A 16,483-nucleotide genomic window follows, 5' to 3' on the forward strand; every position below is an offset into this window, starting at 1 on the left:
TGATGAAGGTCTGCTACACCGTGGTTTGTTTACTGATTGAATATAAACATAGACTAGATGCACCACCACTCATATACTAAAAAGGATCATTTTGAGGCTGGATCTGGGTGATAATGTTTTAACTGGTGAACAAGTGTATCTTTTATTACCTGGGAGTAGCCTGGAGAAAAAAAATACCATGGCAGCTAACTCAGTACAGTTTCTTCTGCATCTCTAGAGCTGGACATGCCGTTCTTTAGTTTACCATTTTTCAACCAGTTTTGCGATGTCAATTACTTTTTGAGATTTTGTCAGTATGAGTAAACACACCCACATCAAGCATGAATCTACCCATTGTTGCCACCAGTGTGATCTTGGTTTCATGTCCCAGTTTGAACAGAAAGAGACAAGAGACATGCTTTGCCAGAAATAGAACAACTCGACAGGTGTATCTCCATCATGCTATTTTCTGAAGGATGAACCAAAAACCATTCAAAAATGAAACACCATCACAGACCTCACTACTTCTTTTTTTAAGAACATACCATTTATCTTGCACTTTCTGACAAACGGATTTTTTAAAACACAAAACCACACTGAGATAAGATAATCACAGACTGAAGGAGAGAGTAAAGAAACAAACCACATTAGTTACACTGCCCTTTCTCTTCAGTGATGGTATGTGATATGTACACCCCTGTCAGTATCAGCAAGAGTGACCTGTAACAGCAGTAGCAGCTGGGCAAAATCTATATTCCTCCTTCTTTGAAGCACCATAGGAAAAGAAATACTATGAATCTCACCCCCAGGATCCTTGCTCTCTTGTCGAGAGCAGAGTATGGCAGGCTGGCAGCCAAGAGAAACTCTAATAAGATGGATAACACAGACCACCATTTGTTCTCTGATCAGCTAATGAATACTAGAGAATCTGTTTGTTACAAGTGCTTATGACAGGAGGGGAATACTGTGAAAAACCATAGCCACCCACCCACCTTCTGTCAAAAATCAATAAGCAACATTATTTAAATAGAACTACCAATCATAACTGGCTCCCAAATATTACTGTGGCACACAGTTTGTTTATTTATTTAGCACTGTTCAATAGCCTCTGCCTGGGTTAGGGCAATCCCATTCTTGCTCCATACCAGTCAAATATGCTTGTTCAGGCTTTCCACTTTCCTCCAGGAATAAAACGTTGCTCAGTGAATCACAGACATGCAACATAAGCAGCTGGGTTGCCATTTGCCATATCAACAGCTGACAGGGCTGAAACTGCAAGTAGAAGTTTACTAGCAAAAAGTGCTGAGAAGGGGTGCAGGAAGAAAGCAGCTCCTAAAACACATCACCTAATCAACACTGCAGAAGCTTATCTCATTGATGGTAACTGTCTTGGAAACTCTCCCCTGAAGAGTGGGAGCAGTAATGAACAGTGTGAAGTGCTTCTGTCCCCCTCAATCGTCTCCAGTGCCAAAAACTGTTCATGAATTCAGACAGGGGAAGAGAATCAGAAGTTACAATCATTCTGGTTTTCATTGATTGATCTTAAAACAATCAGAGATTATGCTTGCAAAGTAAAATTAACATTACTGTTTCTACCCCGTCATGCTACCTGTCATCTCCAGCATCCAGATAGATCTCAGCTCAGTTGGATAACATACTTGTAACTCATGCCAAGTTCTATCATGTCAGACCTCTGTAAAACTCCAGTGAAACAGAAAAAATAGTCATACAACTTCCATTAAAATAAAAAAGCAAACAACTTTGAACAGTGACTGCCTACATTGGAGAATCATAGGCTTGAAGTTCTTCAAAACAGTCAACATTATAGGCTAATCAGAATAAGGGGCAAGCACTAACCAGGACAGATACTTACTGATGCAATAAAAAAAGGAAAGCTTGTAAGTATAGGATCAGTAAACACAAAAGGATTGCCTAATTACATTTCCTAAGAGGTTTATCTGATTGGTGAACAATAAATTCAAATTAACTCCACTAAAATCAATATAACAATCACATTTTGTATCCCTGAGGAACCATCAGGAGCCAATTGTGAGACTGCAAAAACCTCAGCTTAAATGAGAAGCTGTGATCTGAATGCATGCTATTGTGTTTCAGTGATGAAGTTTTCTTTAAAACAAACTCAGAAAAACAGACAACACTATGTGCAACAAGGACCAGGAAAGTAGACTTGCTACCTGAATTAAGGATGTAGTGTTAGCCTTTGCTATGAATTCCTTATTTTGTATTCATCTTAGTTCCATACACTTTTGCCTACAAAGGGAGCTACAAAGACAAGTTGTACTTGTTTATCTAAAGATAACATCTGTAATTACCTATCCAGGCAGGGAAAAGGCATTTCAGCAAATAAACAAAGATGTTTTCTGTGAAAACGGGTTATTTTTGAAAGAGCCAAAATCTGTCTCCCTTTGTGCCTGGGAAGAATGGTCATCAGTGTTCACCTTAACCTAGATTTTGTTTCAGTTAATTAAAGTATTTTGTTTCTTGTTTCCTTTTGCACTGTCTAATGAGAAAAGCACTTTGTGAATAACTCTCTCTGTTCCCTTCTCCATCAATAGAGCAGTTTTTTATAGGATTGCACCCCTTCCATTATTTGAAAACAAACAGATGAGTTAACTTACTGGACTGAGCCACTTTGCAACATTACTAGAAGCACTACTCTAAAGAAGAGAATATAAAATGTATTTAAAATCAAATGTCATACTGTATGGGCAAGCTTTTCTCCCCTTCTCGCATTTATTATTTTTTTTTTCCACTCTCTTCATTACCCCTCACATCTGTCTCCCAAAGACGTAACAATAGGATATTCAGAAAAGCTGCTACATGCTGAGAATCCACAAGTCCTTCTGAAGAGCCTTTCAGCCTACCATCTTTGATCGCCTCTACTGGGACTCAGCTTTCTTAAAGCTGCTTCTGGGGCTTGGAAAAGTAGTGCACATCAAAAATTCACAAACCACCAGTTTAGGCAGTCAAGTACATCTTAGCAGAGCTCTTTGCAATCCTCGCTACAGTGGAGAATGCAGACAGTGTGCCCATCCTATCACTAATCTTTACAGGCAGACACAGAAAGTTTGTTAGGGTGAAGTCAGCACCACACCCCCCACCGAGGAGATAATGCCATTTTTACACCATGTGAAAAGGTCAAAAATGTCTCTGTATACTTCATCCAATATGTATTATTTACATGTAAGATAATTATTTCAGTATTTAATCCTTTATACTGTGAAATACAAGCAGCTATATTTCAGTAAGCTTGAATAATCATCTAAACCACAATTTGCATGGAAGGATCACTGAAAAATTACATGGTTGATATCAGGACATTTTGTTTGTAAAGGGCAACTGGCACTCAATTACTGCATTTGCATATATAACTGTTTTACATTCCAAACCAAAGCCAGTGTAGCCCTTCTGTGATTTGAGATAAGTTTTTCTTCTACAAAGATACACAAACCTTAAAGCTCAGATACCAATTTATTTAACAAGTACCAGCCTACCAGTAGCTTCTGCTCTTTATCTTGCCTCTGGCTTAAAATTGTTCATACATTGTTCAGCCATGTTCTGGTTTAAATTGTTCATACGTTACATGTCAGGAGTTTCTTGAGCAACTTAGTCTTTAGGATGTAGAAATTTGAATGCACAAACTGTGAATATGCAAACACTGTTCACTCCCTCCCCCATTTTGTCCCAAGAAGTTTACCAGTGCGCAGAGCAAGTCTACTGCTTCCAAGATAAGCTCCTGATGGCCAATTCGTGTGACTCCAAGATCTTCCAGTTCTTGATGAGTAATGCGCAGTAGCTGGTCACCACTAATCTTCTCTCTCTCAAAGTTCTTAATATATTGCTGCAGGCAATCATCAAGACCTGCAGAAACAGGACAGAAGAAAGGAGGACAAAAGTTAGCAACATTTTGTACTGCCATAGGAAATCAAAATGGGCTGAAACAAAAAAATTGAGTGAAGGGAGGATATTTGCCCTATCTTTGAGATAATTACTTCATTACACAGAATTTTATGCTATCCAGAAATCATAAGATTGGGAGAGTTATAGCAGCCATGGCTTTTCCACCAGTGGATGATAACCAACACTCCTGAACAGAGCCCTGAATTATTGTAGAGTACTGTGCTAGAAATTCATAACAGCAGTTAAGTTAGTAATACCTCCATTACATCAGGGAAGGGAGATGAAGGGAGGAAACAAGGGAGGGGATACATCAACAGATGCTGTTAATTGTTACAGCACTTCAAGAGACTGGAAATAAGGGAAAGCACTTGTATCAGAGACAAATTCTAAGGGTATAATGGGAGTGTGAATATATTTAATGCCACACATGCAGGAGTAACTACCTGCTAGTGCTTCTTAAACTCCCTCTCAGTGTACTCCTGCCTCAGTAGGTTGCATGATGAGAAGGGGCTGCTGCAGATCCCCCCAGCTAGAAACACATCTCTTCATTGGTCTCTTGAGTGCAGTGCCTCATACCCTGCTGAACTACCTGACAGTCTCCAGAACATTCCAGCCCCTAAATAGGCTGCAAAGGGCTCTGCAGAGCAAGAAAAGTGATAGCACTGCAAATGCATAAACTGGATCCCAATGGCAGCTGTATGGAGTCACTCAAGTCAAGACCTGGGTGCACTCCCCGGAATATGGTAATTGAGGAGCAGAAAGAGGCCCACTGTGCCATAAAAAACACCCTAGAAGTGCATGCAACAAGTTTGCTCAGGACCTGGATGAGTGCAGGACAGGACCAGGTCCTGCTTTGGGGGCCATCCCTATTGTAGCTGCTCAGTTTGAGTGTCAGTCTAACAACATGTAGCTGACTACACATTATTGCCTGGACCAAAAGCACTGCAGAACGTGAGACAATTCAATTAATCCCTTCCCGATCAAGCTTTGTTTAATAGGTTCAAACCAGTATAGGGAAGCTCTGCCGTGTGTGCATCCCTGTGTCAAGGGAATAAAGAAGACTCTTGGGTCTTTGGTGTTCCATCTAAAATTTGTGTCTGAATCTCTTCCAGTGGACCAACATAACTGACACCAAGTAGCAGGATTTGACAAAAACCTGAATGCATTCATTTAGCAGCTTCTTGAGAGACAGCACCTTTCTGATGGTTGTCTTCAATCCCAGCCAGCACATATCTCTCTCCCTGATGTTAAAAAGACAACCATTGCTCTTTAGGTTGCAATGAAGTAAGAACATTTGTACTTGCTAATCAAAATGTCTGAAAATCCTGAAGGTGAGGAGAAAAGAATGATCTGACTGCCAAGGCCCAGCTGACTCACAAGAACCTCAGCTTATAGCATAAGGATTCTCTGAAACTGGTTCTGTTGCATTTTTGTTCTCATTCACCCCTTTTAGGGTGTAACCACACCTCCAAAGAGAGTCACAGGAGGAACATGTTGTACCGCAGGCAGGGATGCCCCAGTGCAAGGCCAGCCTGCTGCTCTTGGCTCCGCCCTTGGCACACTATGTCCCTGCTACAACACACCAGCACAATCTTCATATGGCTTTGACTTCTCAAATTCACACACCAAAACCAAGCCACATGCAAACAGAATGTAAATCAAAGGCCCAAGACATAGGAAATTCTCTGAAGCAGGTCCCCAGTTCCAGTAACCTCTGATCACATCTTTTTAGAGCCTGCCACCTGATTTCCTGCCTCCAAAATAAAGCCACTTAAAGTTCTAGGTTAATCAAGCATTTGTAGCCATATCTCCATTAATTTCCCATTCTAATCATTGCTCAAGTCAGTCATATGCTCTATTAAAACTTGTTAGCAGAGAACAAAAATTGTGATCCACGACTGATCATGTATTACACCTTTGCATACAGCCTAGCTCTCAGATGTGCTTAACCAACTTGTGAGAAGTTAAAAATTGTTCCCTAATTCTCCAACAAAGAAAATACAAATGCCTACACTTTCAGTAAAAGCAATGATCTAATAAAGTTTTTATTCTCCTAAGTTTTGTTCCTTTAGAGTAGGGAAAACGGAATTATCAGAACCACCAACCCTGATCCATAAAATTATTTGGTTGCCACACATGGGCACAGAAAAGATGACAGAAACCCTCTTAGAAGTCAAAACAACAGGATTTGCTGCTTTATGGAGTGTCCTACTGTATTTTTTATATTTTTTTCCCTTTGTACTTAAATAACAAATACTCAGTCTTTGGCCTTAGAACTGCTTGTTAATCAAAAGTAATTGTCACTGTTTGACTCAGGCGCAACAACAACGCGCTCGATCCCTGCCCCCTTCCACTCAGGTAGGGAAGGAGAGAGTGAGAGAGACTTGGCTGGATTGAAAACTAAACTACACAGCTTTAATTAAGCACTAATGATATAAGAAAATATATAAAATTATATACAAATGTGTTCAGGATGTTCAGGAAATGTGCAAAACCCCTATTGACTCCTCCCAGCCCCAGCAACTCCCACAGCATTTCCTGAGCTGCAAACAGTCCCGAAAAATCCTGAAGCTGCTGCTGGAGAAAGCGGAGAGTGATGAGGGTCAGGAGAGCTCAAGCCTGGGGGTCGACAGTGCTGGATGGATGGAGTCCTCCCCGGATGCCGGCCATGGACATAAGAGAAGGGAAGAAGAAGAAGCAGGAAGGAAGTTGTCTCCTGTGATCTCTGACCTTCCTCTGAGCTTATGTAGATATATGGGATGGAATATGTCTGGCCAATTTTGCTGTCTGTCTAACTCAGCCCCCTTTGGGGGTCATAGATCTCCCTGTAGTGTCTGAGCCAGCAGAGTGAAGGTGCGACCTTGGAGACCCAGCAGTTAGAAAAACATTCCAGCTGTTATCATTCTTAGCTGGAACACTCTGCTATTAGTTAAAAAAAAACAACTTACTGAAGGAAAAAAAAAAAAAAATCAGTAAAAGGAAAAGTGGCTTCATCCTGGCTCAAACCAGGACAGTAATGTTTCACTGTAAAACAGCATAATAAATGCATAGTAGTGTGATGCACAAGAGAAAGATCTTAATTTCTTCCTTCAACACCATTGCTTCAGAACACACTAAAGAGCACAAGTCCTGCATATTCCCAATGGGAGCCCTTAATTTATCCAAACACTGGTGCTTCTTTTCTAAGTGCTAAGCAATGCTCACATTATTAACAAATAGAGAATCAGTAATAGAAATCAGGTATTATTTTCTGCATGACATCTGAAAGAAAGGCTGTTTACCAAGTTCCAGATCCATAAACACTCATTTAGACATCAAATTGAAGTTGTAAAAAGAAATATTTTTTCCTCAAGACTTCTTGAATCCACTTCACATGTTCACACACACATGAGATACCATTATCTTGAATTATCTGACATGAGTCTTCTTGTTTTATCTGTATTTGTACTTATTTTCTTCAAAAGACCTTCTTAGCTGAACTTTTCCATCTGGTATATTTAATTGCATGAGCTGTTTTACAAGTACAGTCTCATGTATAATGGCATTTATTTTTGAAAGAAATTGAATACTCTTGACAATACATAAAACACTTCATCTAAAAATATATATAAAGAATAGGTCATAGATGCACTTCTGCTAAATGACTAAAAAGGAAGGCAGTAAAGTGCTTCTGATATTCCTGACCTTAAATCCCACACTGCTTACATAGACTGATGAATGAGAATAATAACATTAAAATATTCAACGTCACCCAGTATCAAAAAATTCCCAGCTAAGAGACTAGCAACATAAATCCAGAATAAGACATGACAGATACACTTAATAAATACTTACTGACAGTTAATTCTAAATAAAGCCACTACTCTTTCTCCACCTGCTATCTATGTATTTTTGACATTCAGATGTAATAATAAAAGGCTGCATATAATTCATATAGGCTAAGAAAAAAATTTAAGACAACAAAAATATTACTGACAATTGTTTGACTCACCAATTTCGTAAAAGACACATCCAGGAAAGAACAAAATAATTTAACCGTACATTGCGTGACATTTTTAGAATAGCTTGCCACAATTAATTCCTCTCATTCCCTAAACAGAGTATCCTCTTAAAGTAATTTATTTCTGTCATTCTATTTCTTAATTAAAGAGCAGCAATTCTTTTTGTAAATAAAACTGTGCACAGATAGGACATAATAACAACAACAATAGAATACAAGGTCCTGCACGTGGGTTGGGGCAATCCCAAGCACAACTGCAGGTTGGACAGAGGATGAATTGAGAAAAGCCGTGCAGAGAAGGACTTGGGTGTGTTGGTCAATGAGAAGCTCAACACGAGCTGGCAATACGTGCCTGCAGCCCAGAAAGCCAACCCTGTCCTGAGCTGCATCAAAAGAAGCATGGCCAGCAGGTCAAGCGCGGTGATTCTACCTGTCTACTCCACTCTTGTGAGACCACACCTGGGAGTACTGTGTCCAGTTCTGAAGCTCACAACATGGGAATGAAATAGAACTGTTGGAGTGAGTCCAGAGAAGGGCCACAAAGATGATCAGAGGGCTGGAGCACCTCTCCTACAAAGACAGGCTGAGACAGTTGGGGCTGTTCAGCCTAGAGAAAAGAAGGCTCCAGGGAGACCCTACAGAGGCTTCGAGTACATGAAGGGGGCCTACAGGAAAGCTGAGGAGGGACTTTTAACAAGAGCTTGCAGTGAGAGGACAGAGGGAAATGTATTAAAAACTGGAAGAGGGGTGATATAGCTTAGATATCAGGAAAAAATTATTTAGTGTGAGAGTGGTGATACACTGGAACATGTAGCCCAGAAAAGTTGTGGATGCCCCATCCTTGGAATCATTAAAGGCCAGGTCAGATGGGGATTTGAGCAACCCAGTCTAGTGGGAAGTGTTCCTGCCCATGGCAGGAGGTTGGAACTAGATGATTTTTAAGCTCTCTCCCAACCTTACTCATTCTATGATTCTACGATAATAATGCAAAAGGGCTGACAGCATTCCTCACCCACATCTTTTGTTCCCAGAGCCATGGCAGACAGCCATGTTTGCCAGCAGCCAGTCAGCCACTGCTGTGTTCAGATCAACAGGAGGGGAACTGCAGGGAACAGGAGTTCCTGGCTGATAATGCCATTTAACTTGGCACAGGACAAGATGTACCATATAACATCAGGTGCCTGAGATCCATGGAGACACCCTGGAAGCTAACATTAAAAGCACAACTTTCTTAATTGCACTGTGTCTTTTACAATATTCCTGGAAGTTCAGCATACACCTAACCTCAATGTAGTAAGAAATTATTATAGCTGGCACCATCTGCTCGTCTTCTACCCCCAGATGCCCTCGTATCAGAGGTTGTCACACAGCCCACATACCACAGGAATACCAGCAAATAACTCACTTTGATGTACTATTCCCTATTCCTGGTCATGGGTGCAATTAAGGTGGCCAAGCTTCAGCCTGGCTCAAACCAGGACACAAGCATCTAACAGTCCTCACTGTTTCAAGAACAGTGGCCTCAGATTTTTATCAGGTTTGTTATTTTATTTTATTTTGGAAGCATAAAGCCCCATAGGATACCAAATGGGTGTTGTGATGTCGATACACAAGCAACAGTCTCATATTCAACAACTCCACTCCTCACCTAAAATAACTCCAAGATGTTTTGAGTGTATGTAAAGGTACAGATATTCCAACAATAAGAGAGTTTAAGGTAAAACCATATGATGATACTCCTCTTCCTTTTGCACTTACTATTTAAAAGAAACACTATATAATGTAACCTTCTTTTTATCTTGACAGATTCCTCAAGTCTTGTACTATTCAAGTACTCCCCCACCATGCATGCTTTCCACCTGAGCTTATCAACCACAGAGTCTAGCAGTGCTGCCCAGATCCCACTCATTACCTGGCCAGTTTGACTGGGGCCTAGAAGAGCATTTAAGAAGTTAATGCATTGCATATCTCTGCCACCTGGCATGCCCATGAGGTGTTATGTACACAGAAGGACTATTCTGTGCATTAATAGAAAAGGAGTAACTCTTTTCATTAAGTATAAAGCAAGTTCTACCTCATCTGTAGAGGGACTAAACAAATGAAAAAACCCAAACATAGCAGAAGTAAAGAAAGCTCCTCCAAAAGAAACATGGAATCATCAAGGCTGGAAAAGACCCTTAAGATCACCAAGTCCAGCCTATGACCAACACCACTACATTGGCTACACCCTGGCACTAAGTGCCACATCCAGCCTTTCCTTGAACACATCCAGGGACAGTGCCTCCACCACTTCCCTGGGAAATCTATTCCAATGTCTAATCACCCTCTCCGTGAGGAAGTACTTCCTAATATCCAACCTAAATCTCCCCTGGGGCAGCTTGAGGCCATGCCTTGTTGTCTTGTTGCTAGTTGCCTGGGAGAAGAGCCCAGCCCCACCTGACTGCAACCTCCCTTCAGGTAGTTATAGAGAGTTATAAGGTCACCCCTGAGTCTCCTCTTCTGCAGGATAAACAACCTCAGCTCCCTCAGCCTATCCCTATAAGACTTTCCCTCTAGTCCTTTCACCAGCCTTGCTGCCCTCCTCTCGACCTGCTCCAGCACCTCAATATCCTTCTGGAAGTGAGGGGCCCAGAACTGCACACAGTACTCGAGGTGAGGCCTCACCAGGGCTGAGAACAGAGGGAGAATTACATCCCTACTCCTGCTGGCCACACTACTCCTGATACAAGCCAGGATGCCACTGGCCTTCCAGGCCACCTGGGCACACTTCTGGCACATGTTCAACCAGCTGTCAACCAGTACTCTCAGGTCCCTCTCTGCTGGGCTGCTCTCCAGCCACTCACCCCCCAGTCTGTAGTGCTTCCTGGGGTTGTCATGGCCAAAGGGCAGGACCCTGTACTTGGTCTTTTTGAATTTCATGCCATTGGCCTCAGCCCATTGACCCAGCCTGTCCAGGTCCTCCTGCAGCTTCTTCCTACCCTCCAGCAGATCGACATTTCCCCCAAGCTTGGTGTCATCCTCGAACTTACTGAGGGTGGACTCAATCCCCACATCCAGGCCATCAATAAAGATGTTGAGTAGGACTGGGCCCAGTGCTGATCCCTGAGGGACACCACTGATTACCAGACACCGTTGGTCATCCAACCAGTTTTTAACCCAAAAAAAAGGGTGCACCTGTCCAAGCCGTAGACTGGTCAGAAGAATCAGAGCTTTTAAGACTCAGAAAACCCCAAACCTTCTCTAAAAAACTTTCTCTTGCAAGTAGAGCACACTGGAGCTGGATTTTTTCCCCCTACTTCATCACTGACTTGTATCTTGTGTGGTCCAAGTCAGAGTTAATCAAATCATTAACAATTTTTAATGGCTTGCTGATGTGAAATCAGGCAGATTTCTATGCAATGAATTCCTTTTATAGAAATGTGCAGTAGAGAATGATCAAGGAATATTTCATTTCATGTTTTTACTCATCTGATTTTGTGGAATGCGATTGCAGGAGGCAGCAATACCCTCTAGGGAAATCTTCCATGCTTCTAATCTCCTAACTAATAACACAACTCCACACCTCATGATCTCTCTGAGGTATTGTCTTATTTTGATGTGTGTAACAGGTTACCTTTTGAAACAAGCAAACCAACAAACCACCCTGTCTTTCACTGTCAGAACAGGTTATAAACACTGTGGTAATTCAAAATCAAATGACTTTCTCCACAAAACATATCCTCAGGTTCTGATCTCACAGTCTGCTCCTTCTCTGCAAGCATTTCAGTATATCCTCTCACCAATAAGAGACTATAAAGTATTAAAACAGACTTTTCTGTGGCTAGGTCTGAACTAAAATTTGTAATCAGCTGCTCAGATACACATGGGAAGATACAGTTTTTAAAACAGTGGCAACTAGGTAGAATATTCTTTCCTAAATTGTTGGCAAAATAATTTGTCCTTAAGACTTAAAAACTACAGCGAAAGTAACAGACCTTGTGATCTTATCGGCCTTCTTTTTAGTATGGGGTTAAGGGAAACGTGATAAACATCACAGGTGTAACTACCATACCTGACACTTTGACATAGGGGTGTATTTTTATGCTGCCCTGGTAAATCAAAATGAGGATGCAAACTGACAACTTCCCTTGGCAAGTCCTTGTTCTGTAAACCCAGCATTTACTGAAAAGCAATGACTTACAGACAACACATAGAATAATCTTGCACAGGAGGGAAAGACACACAGCTTTCTTCAAAAACAAATTACAGGTCTGGGGGGTTTTATTTTTCTTTAAATATAAGGCAAACAAATCTGTCTTTCAATCTGAACATAAAGAGTATGCCCTACCTGAATTCCATCAGGTTTACGCCTTAACAAATATAAATCCAGACAATGTGTGTAGCACAGAATTTAACAAGTCATTAAAAAACAAACAAACTTCACTTTAGTATAAGCTGGACATTTATGTAGCACTATCTAATGTCTTTTCAGATTGTAAATGATTACTTGCTACATTTTAACCTAAACAAACATGATGGAAGGGGATACTAAAACAGTAAACATTCAGAAAAAAAGTCACAGTTGCTTTCTCCCTGTTCACAAGTAAATATCCATTAAATTTAAGCCAACTATTCTTAAGGACTGACTACCTTTGAAATTGCAAACATGTCTACATATGTTTCAAATGTAAATATTTAACTGAGTTTCTGTTAAGTTAAAACATTGTGCTATGTTTTGCACATTTGTACCTAGGCTTTATTAATCTGGAGCTGGTAGGTTATTACCCTTTTCACTTTAATTATACAAAAATACAAGGTTTGCTTATGTCAAAGAGCAAGATGACCAACCAGAAAACTTCTCCCTTCTTTAACCTCAACCAGAGAGCTGCTCCTGGGCACTGATACTGCAGGCAGTCCAAAGCAGGCAATTGTCCCTATAACAGGAGCTTTTATCTGGGACATGCACTCATGTTTCCTCCCTAGGAGAACCAGAGCATGAGAGGAGAGACTAGGAAAGGCCAGGTTTCCCCAGAATCTGTACAAGAGAGATGGGCATTTGGAAACTCTCCATGTCCCTAAGCCTCAATGTCAGCACAGAAACCAGGTGCAAGCCAAGCCAGCTGCTTCCCCACCTGAGAGGCAAAGATAATTCTCTCCTGCCCACGTAAGGAATGCTCACGTAAGGGATGCTTGCTGCTTCGGACTCTTTAGCACCTCCTGGGCTTCATATGTGACAAACAGATGTCACAGTTATCAGTGCCAAAAGACAGAGCAAAGAACAGAATGTTTTAATTGCAGTAGACATCAAATGCCTATTGTTGACAGGATGGCTGCAAAAAAGTAATGTCCTATCCCAGAGAAGCACTGCAGGTAGAATGGCAAAAGAAACCCCAGAAGCAGCTTTCATTCTGGATTGGAAAAAATAAAGTATTTTTTAAACTGGAGGAAAAAAAAAAACATTAATTGAAGGCCCTAGATTTATGAATGGGTACAGGATTAAAGAAAAAAAAATAATTGCAAAATAGCAAGACAATCATTTTGTGCACTGGTTATCTCTGATTTAAGGCAAAAACCCTCTAACTGCAAAATGAATTTGTCCTTCACTCTATAAAATGATTATAGACTTTATTCTCTCTCACAGTCCTTCTCTCTCTCTCTCTGCAAATATCTATAAATGAGTCAAACAAAATTCCAAAAGTATTAAAAACAAATATTAAAAATTACTGAGGCGATCCAAATAATTATTCCTTCAAACACAACGTGCTTAGTCATAGGATACAGTATAAGAATACATTTTTTCATGTACAGTTTAGCGTAGATGTGGTTTTTTTCTGTGAATCTTTAACTGTTCATAGCCAAAACATTGCTGAAAGGTACTGCTAACAAAAAACTAAATATTTAGACAATGAAAGAGAAACACAATGCATTAAAAAACCCACTTCGTATCCCCTGTATATGTACTACTACATCCAGAAAAGCACATTAAGTTTGTAGAATGAAGAACTCAAAAGACAGATGACCCAAACATGAGAAGCAGTAATGTAATCCAAACTCAGCATCTCCTGAGTATCCTCCTATAAATGCCAAGATCCTGGCTACTAGACCTGAGGAACTTTGTACAGCAGTGAGGTAAATTAACACTTATCATACTGGGCTCCTGAAGACATGCACAAAATAAGGAATGTAAGTATTTTTTAGACCTTGCATGTTGCTTTGTTCTTTTTAAGGTACTTGCCAGAAGGGCCTGTGGTTGGTGAAATGAAAAGCCACCAGTGAACCAGGACAAGGCCTTATGCCAGGCAAGAACTTGGGAGTTCAGGAGTGTATAGTAACAGTACTGGGTTGAAACAGAAGTTTGAGCTTGGGTCACTATGAAGCTTGTCATGGGTCGCTATGAATTCTGTAATTAAAAATCAAATCCTGTTCTAATAATCTAACTGAAGTTTCTGCTGTTTCTGTGATGACAGGTAGACTCTCTTCTCATGATCATGGACTCTTAGGAGACCTGGATACCCATGATGGCAATAAATGGCAATTTTGTTCATCAGAAAATTGCAAAAACATCAAGACTGAGTGGATCATACATGACTCATCAACTGCTCTACTTTATGAAGAATTTCACACTGACCAATTTTTTAAAGGGTTTTCTTGAAGAAAAGAAAATGAAACTTAAAAAAGGAGACGAAGAGACAGAAAGTGTACATGTAGACTAACTACAAGCATGACTTAATGGTACAAAACACTGAACTGGATGTAGTGTCAAGTAGGATGTAGTGTCAATAAAATCAGAGCTTGCTGTTAAGATTGTTTATAATCAGGGCTTATTATGGCAAGCTAGACTTGTTAATTACAAGAAGAAAATCCAAAGTGTTCTGTTTAGCTGTTGATAAATGTAATCATTTATATTTTTCTGGATGCTTTTTGTTTCCATTATGCCTATCTGTATAGCAAAGCCAAATCTTTAAACAAGCACATACAAGTTTTGCAAAGTATTTGAAATCTTAAAACATGGATAACACTGCAACAACCACTATTGAGCTCTATTTCTATGGAATTCAAGGACTAGTATCCCTGATTATTAATATTGTTCTCAATGTAAGAGGTTATAATTATTGTTATATTTAGGACTCTTATTATTGGATTACAACAACCACATTGTTCAACTACAGCTGTGGCCTTTGCACACTAGAAATGCTGAAGTGTGCTGAAAAGTTAGTGTGGCTGATAATGGCAGCAGAAATCTCTTCACTAGTGGAAGGCAGAGGAGCTTGCCAAACAACCCACAGCATCATTAAATATCAGGAATCCCTCAAAGCCAATCAAAGGAATGCATAAATTTACTTCTGATAAACACTGCTACACCAAACTTCAGGGGCCTAGGGCAGCCACAAAGGGGATGGGATGAGAGAGTGTGCATTCACTCTCATAATTCAATATATAAAATGACAGATTTTAAGCTCGGGGTTAGAAGTTCAGCACACTCAGGGAGGCATCTAGAGATAAACTGGAAATATCTGAACTGTAATGTTGTTATTTTTATTTTTCTCCCTACCCCTACCCTCGTTCTCCCAAGAAAACCTACTTGTATTCTGAATTAAGACCAGATAGGCTAATGGGGAGAAGAGATGAAGTGTTTGTTTAAATATCATATTTTACCAAAACCAGAAGTTCTCCAAGTTGTCCAAGCATTACCAAGTTTGCTGAGAACACCAAGCTGTGTGGTATGGTTGACACACTGGAGGAAAAGGTGCCATCCAGCCTTGACAGGTTTGAGAGATGGGCCCACACCAACCTCATGAAGTTCAATAAGGCCAAGTGCAAGGTCCTGCACCTGGATTGCGGCAATCCCAAGCACAAATACAGGTTGGGTGGAGAATGGATTGAGAACAACTTTGAAGAGAAGGACCTGGGGATGTTGGTTGATAAAAAGTTCAACATGAGCCAGCGATGTGTGCCTGCAGCCCAGAAAGCCAGCTGTGTCCTGGGCTGCATCAAAAGAACTGTAGCCAGCAGGTCAAGGGAGGTGATTCTCTGCCTCTACTTCACTCTTGTGAGACCCCACCTGGAGTGCTGTGTAGAGCTCTGGAGTCCTCAACACAGGAAGGACACAGAGCATTTGGAGGGAGTCCAGAGGGGGGCCACAAATATAATCAGAGGGCTGGAGCACCTCTCCTATAAAGACACACTGAGAGAGTTGGGGCTCTTCAGCAGCCTTCCAGTACCTGAAGGGGGCCTACGGGAAAGCTGGGGAGGGACTTTTTACAGGGTTTTTAGTGATAGGACAAGGGGTAGTGGTTTTAAGCTGGAAGAGGTTAGATTAAGGTTAGACATTAGGAAGAAATTCTTTAGTGTGCTGCTGGAACAGGTTGCCCAGGGAAGCTGTGGATGCCCCATCCCTGGAAGTCTTCATGGGCAGGTTGGATGGGGCTTTGAGCAACCTGGTGTCGTGGGAAATGTCCCTGCCCATGCAGGGGGGTTGGAACTAGATGATCTTTAAGGTCCCTTCCAAGCTTAACCATTCTGTGATTCTGTGTGATTATACATATACTGAATTAAATACTCCCCTAAAAATTCTAAGAGGAAATCCCATTATTTTCTCAATTA

At 40.8% G+C, this 16,483-nt stretch overlaps 1 protein-coding gene across 16 annotated transcripts in view; it reads right to left on the bottom strand.

Moving 5' to 3' along the window:
* CNKSR2 (connector enhancer of kinase suppressor of Ras 2) overlaps positions 1-16,483 on the bottom strand; it is a 475,055-nt gene that overhangs the window by 429,369 nt on the left and 29,203 nt on the right. For all 16 annotated transcript variants that reach the window (XR_007888446.1, XR_007888445.1, XR_007888447.1 and 13 more), the window contains exon 2: positions 3,698-3,861. Coding sequence is in view for 13 of the 16 variants with exons in the window: in XM_051608949.1 (XP_051464909.1) it covers positions 3,698-3,861 (164 nt within the window). In the remaining 3 variants the exon portion in view is untranslated. The remainder of the gene's footprint in view (positions 1-3,697; positions 3,862-16,483) is intronic.

This window comes from Apus apus, chromosome 1, assembly GCF_020740795.1.
Source record: "Apus apus isolate bApuApu2 chromosome 1, bApuApu2.pri.cur, whole genome shotgun sequence".
Lineage (NCBI taxonomy): Eukaryota > Metazoa > Chordata > Aves > Apodiformes > Apodidae > Apus > Apus apus.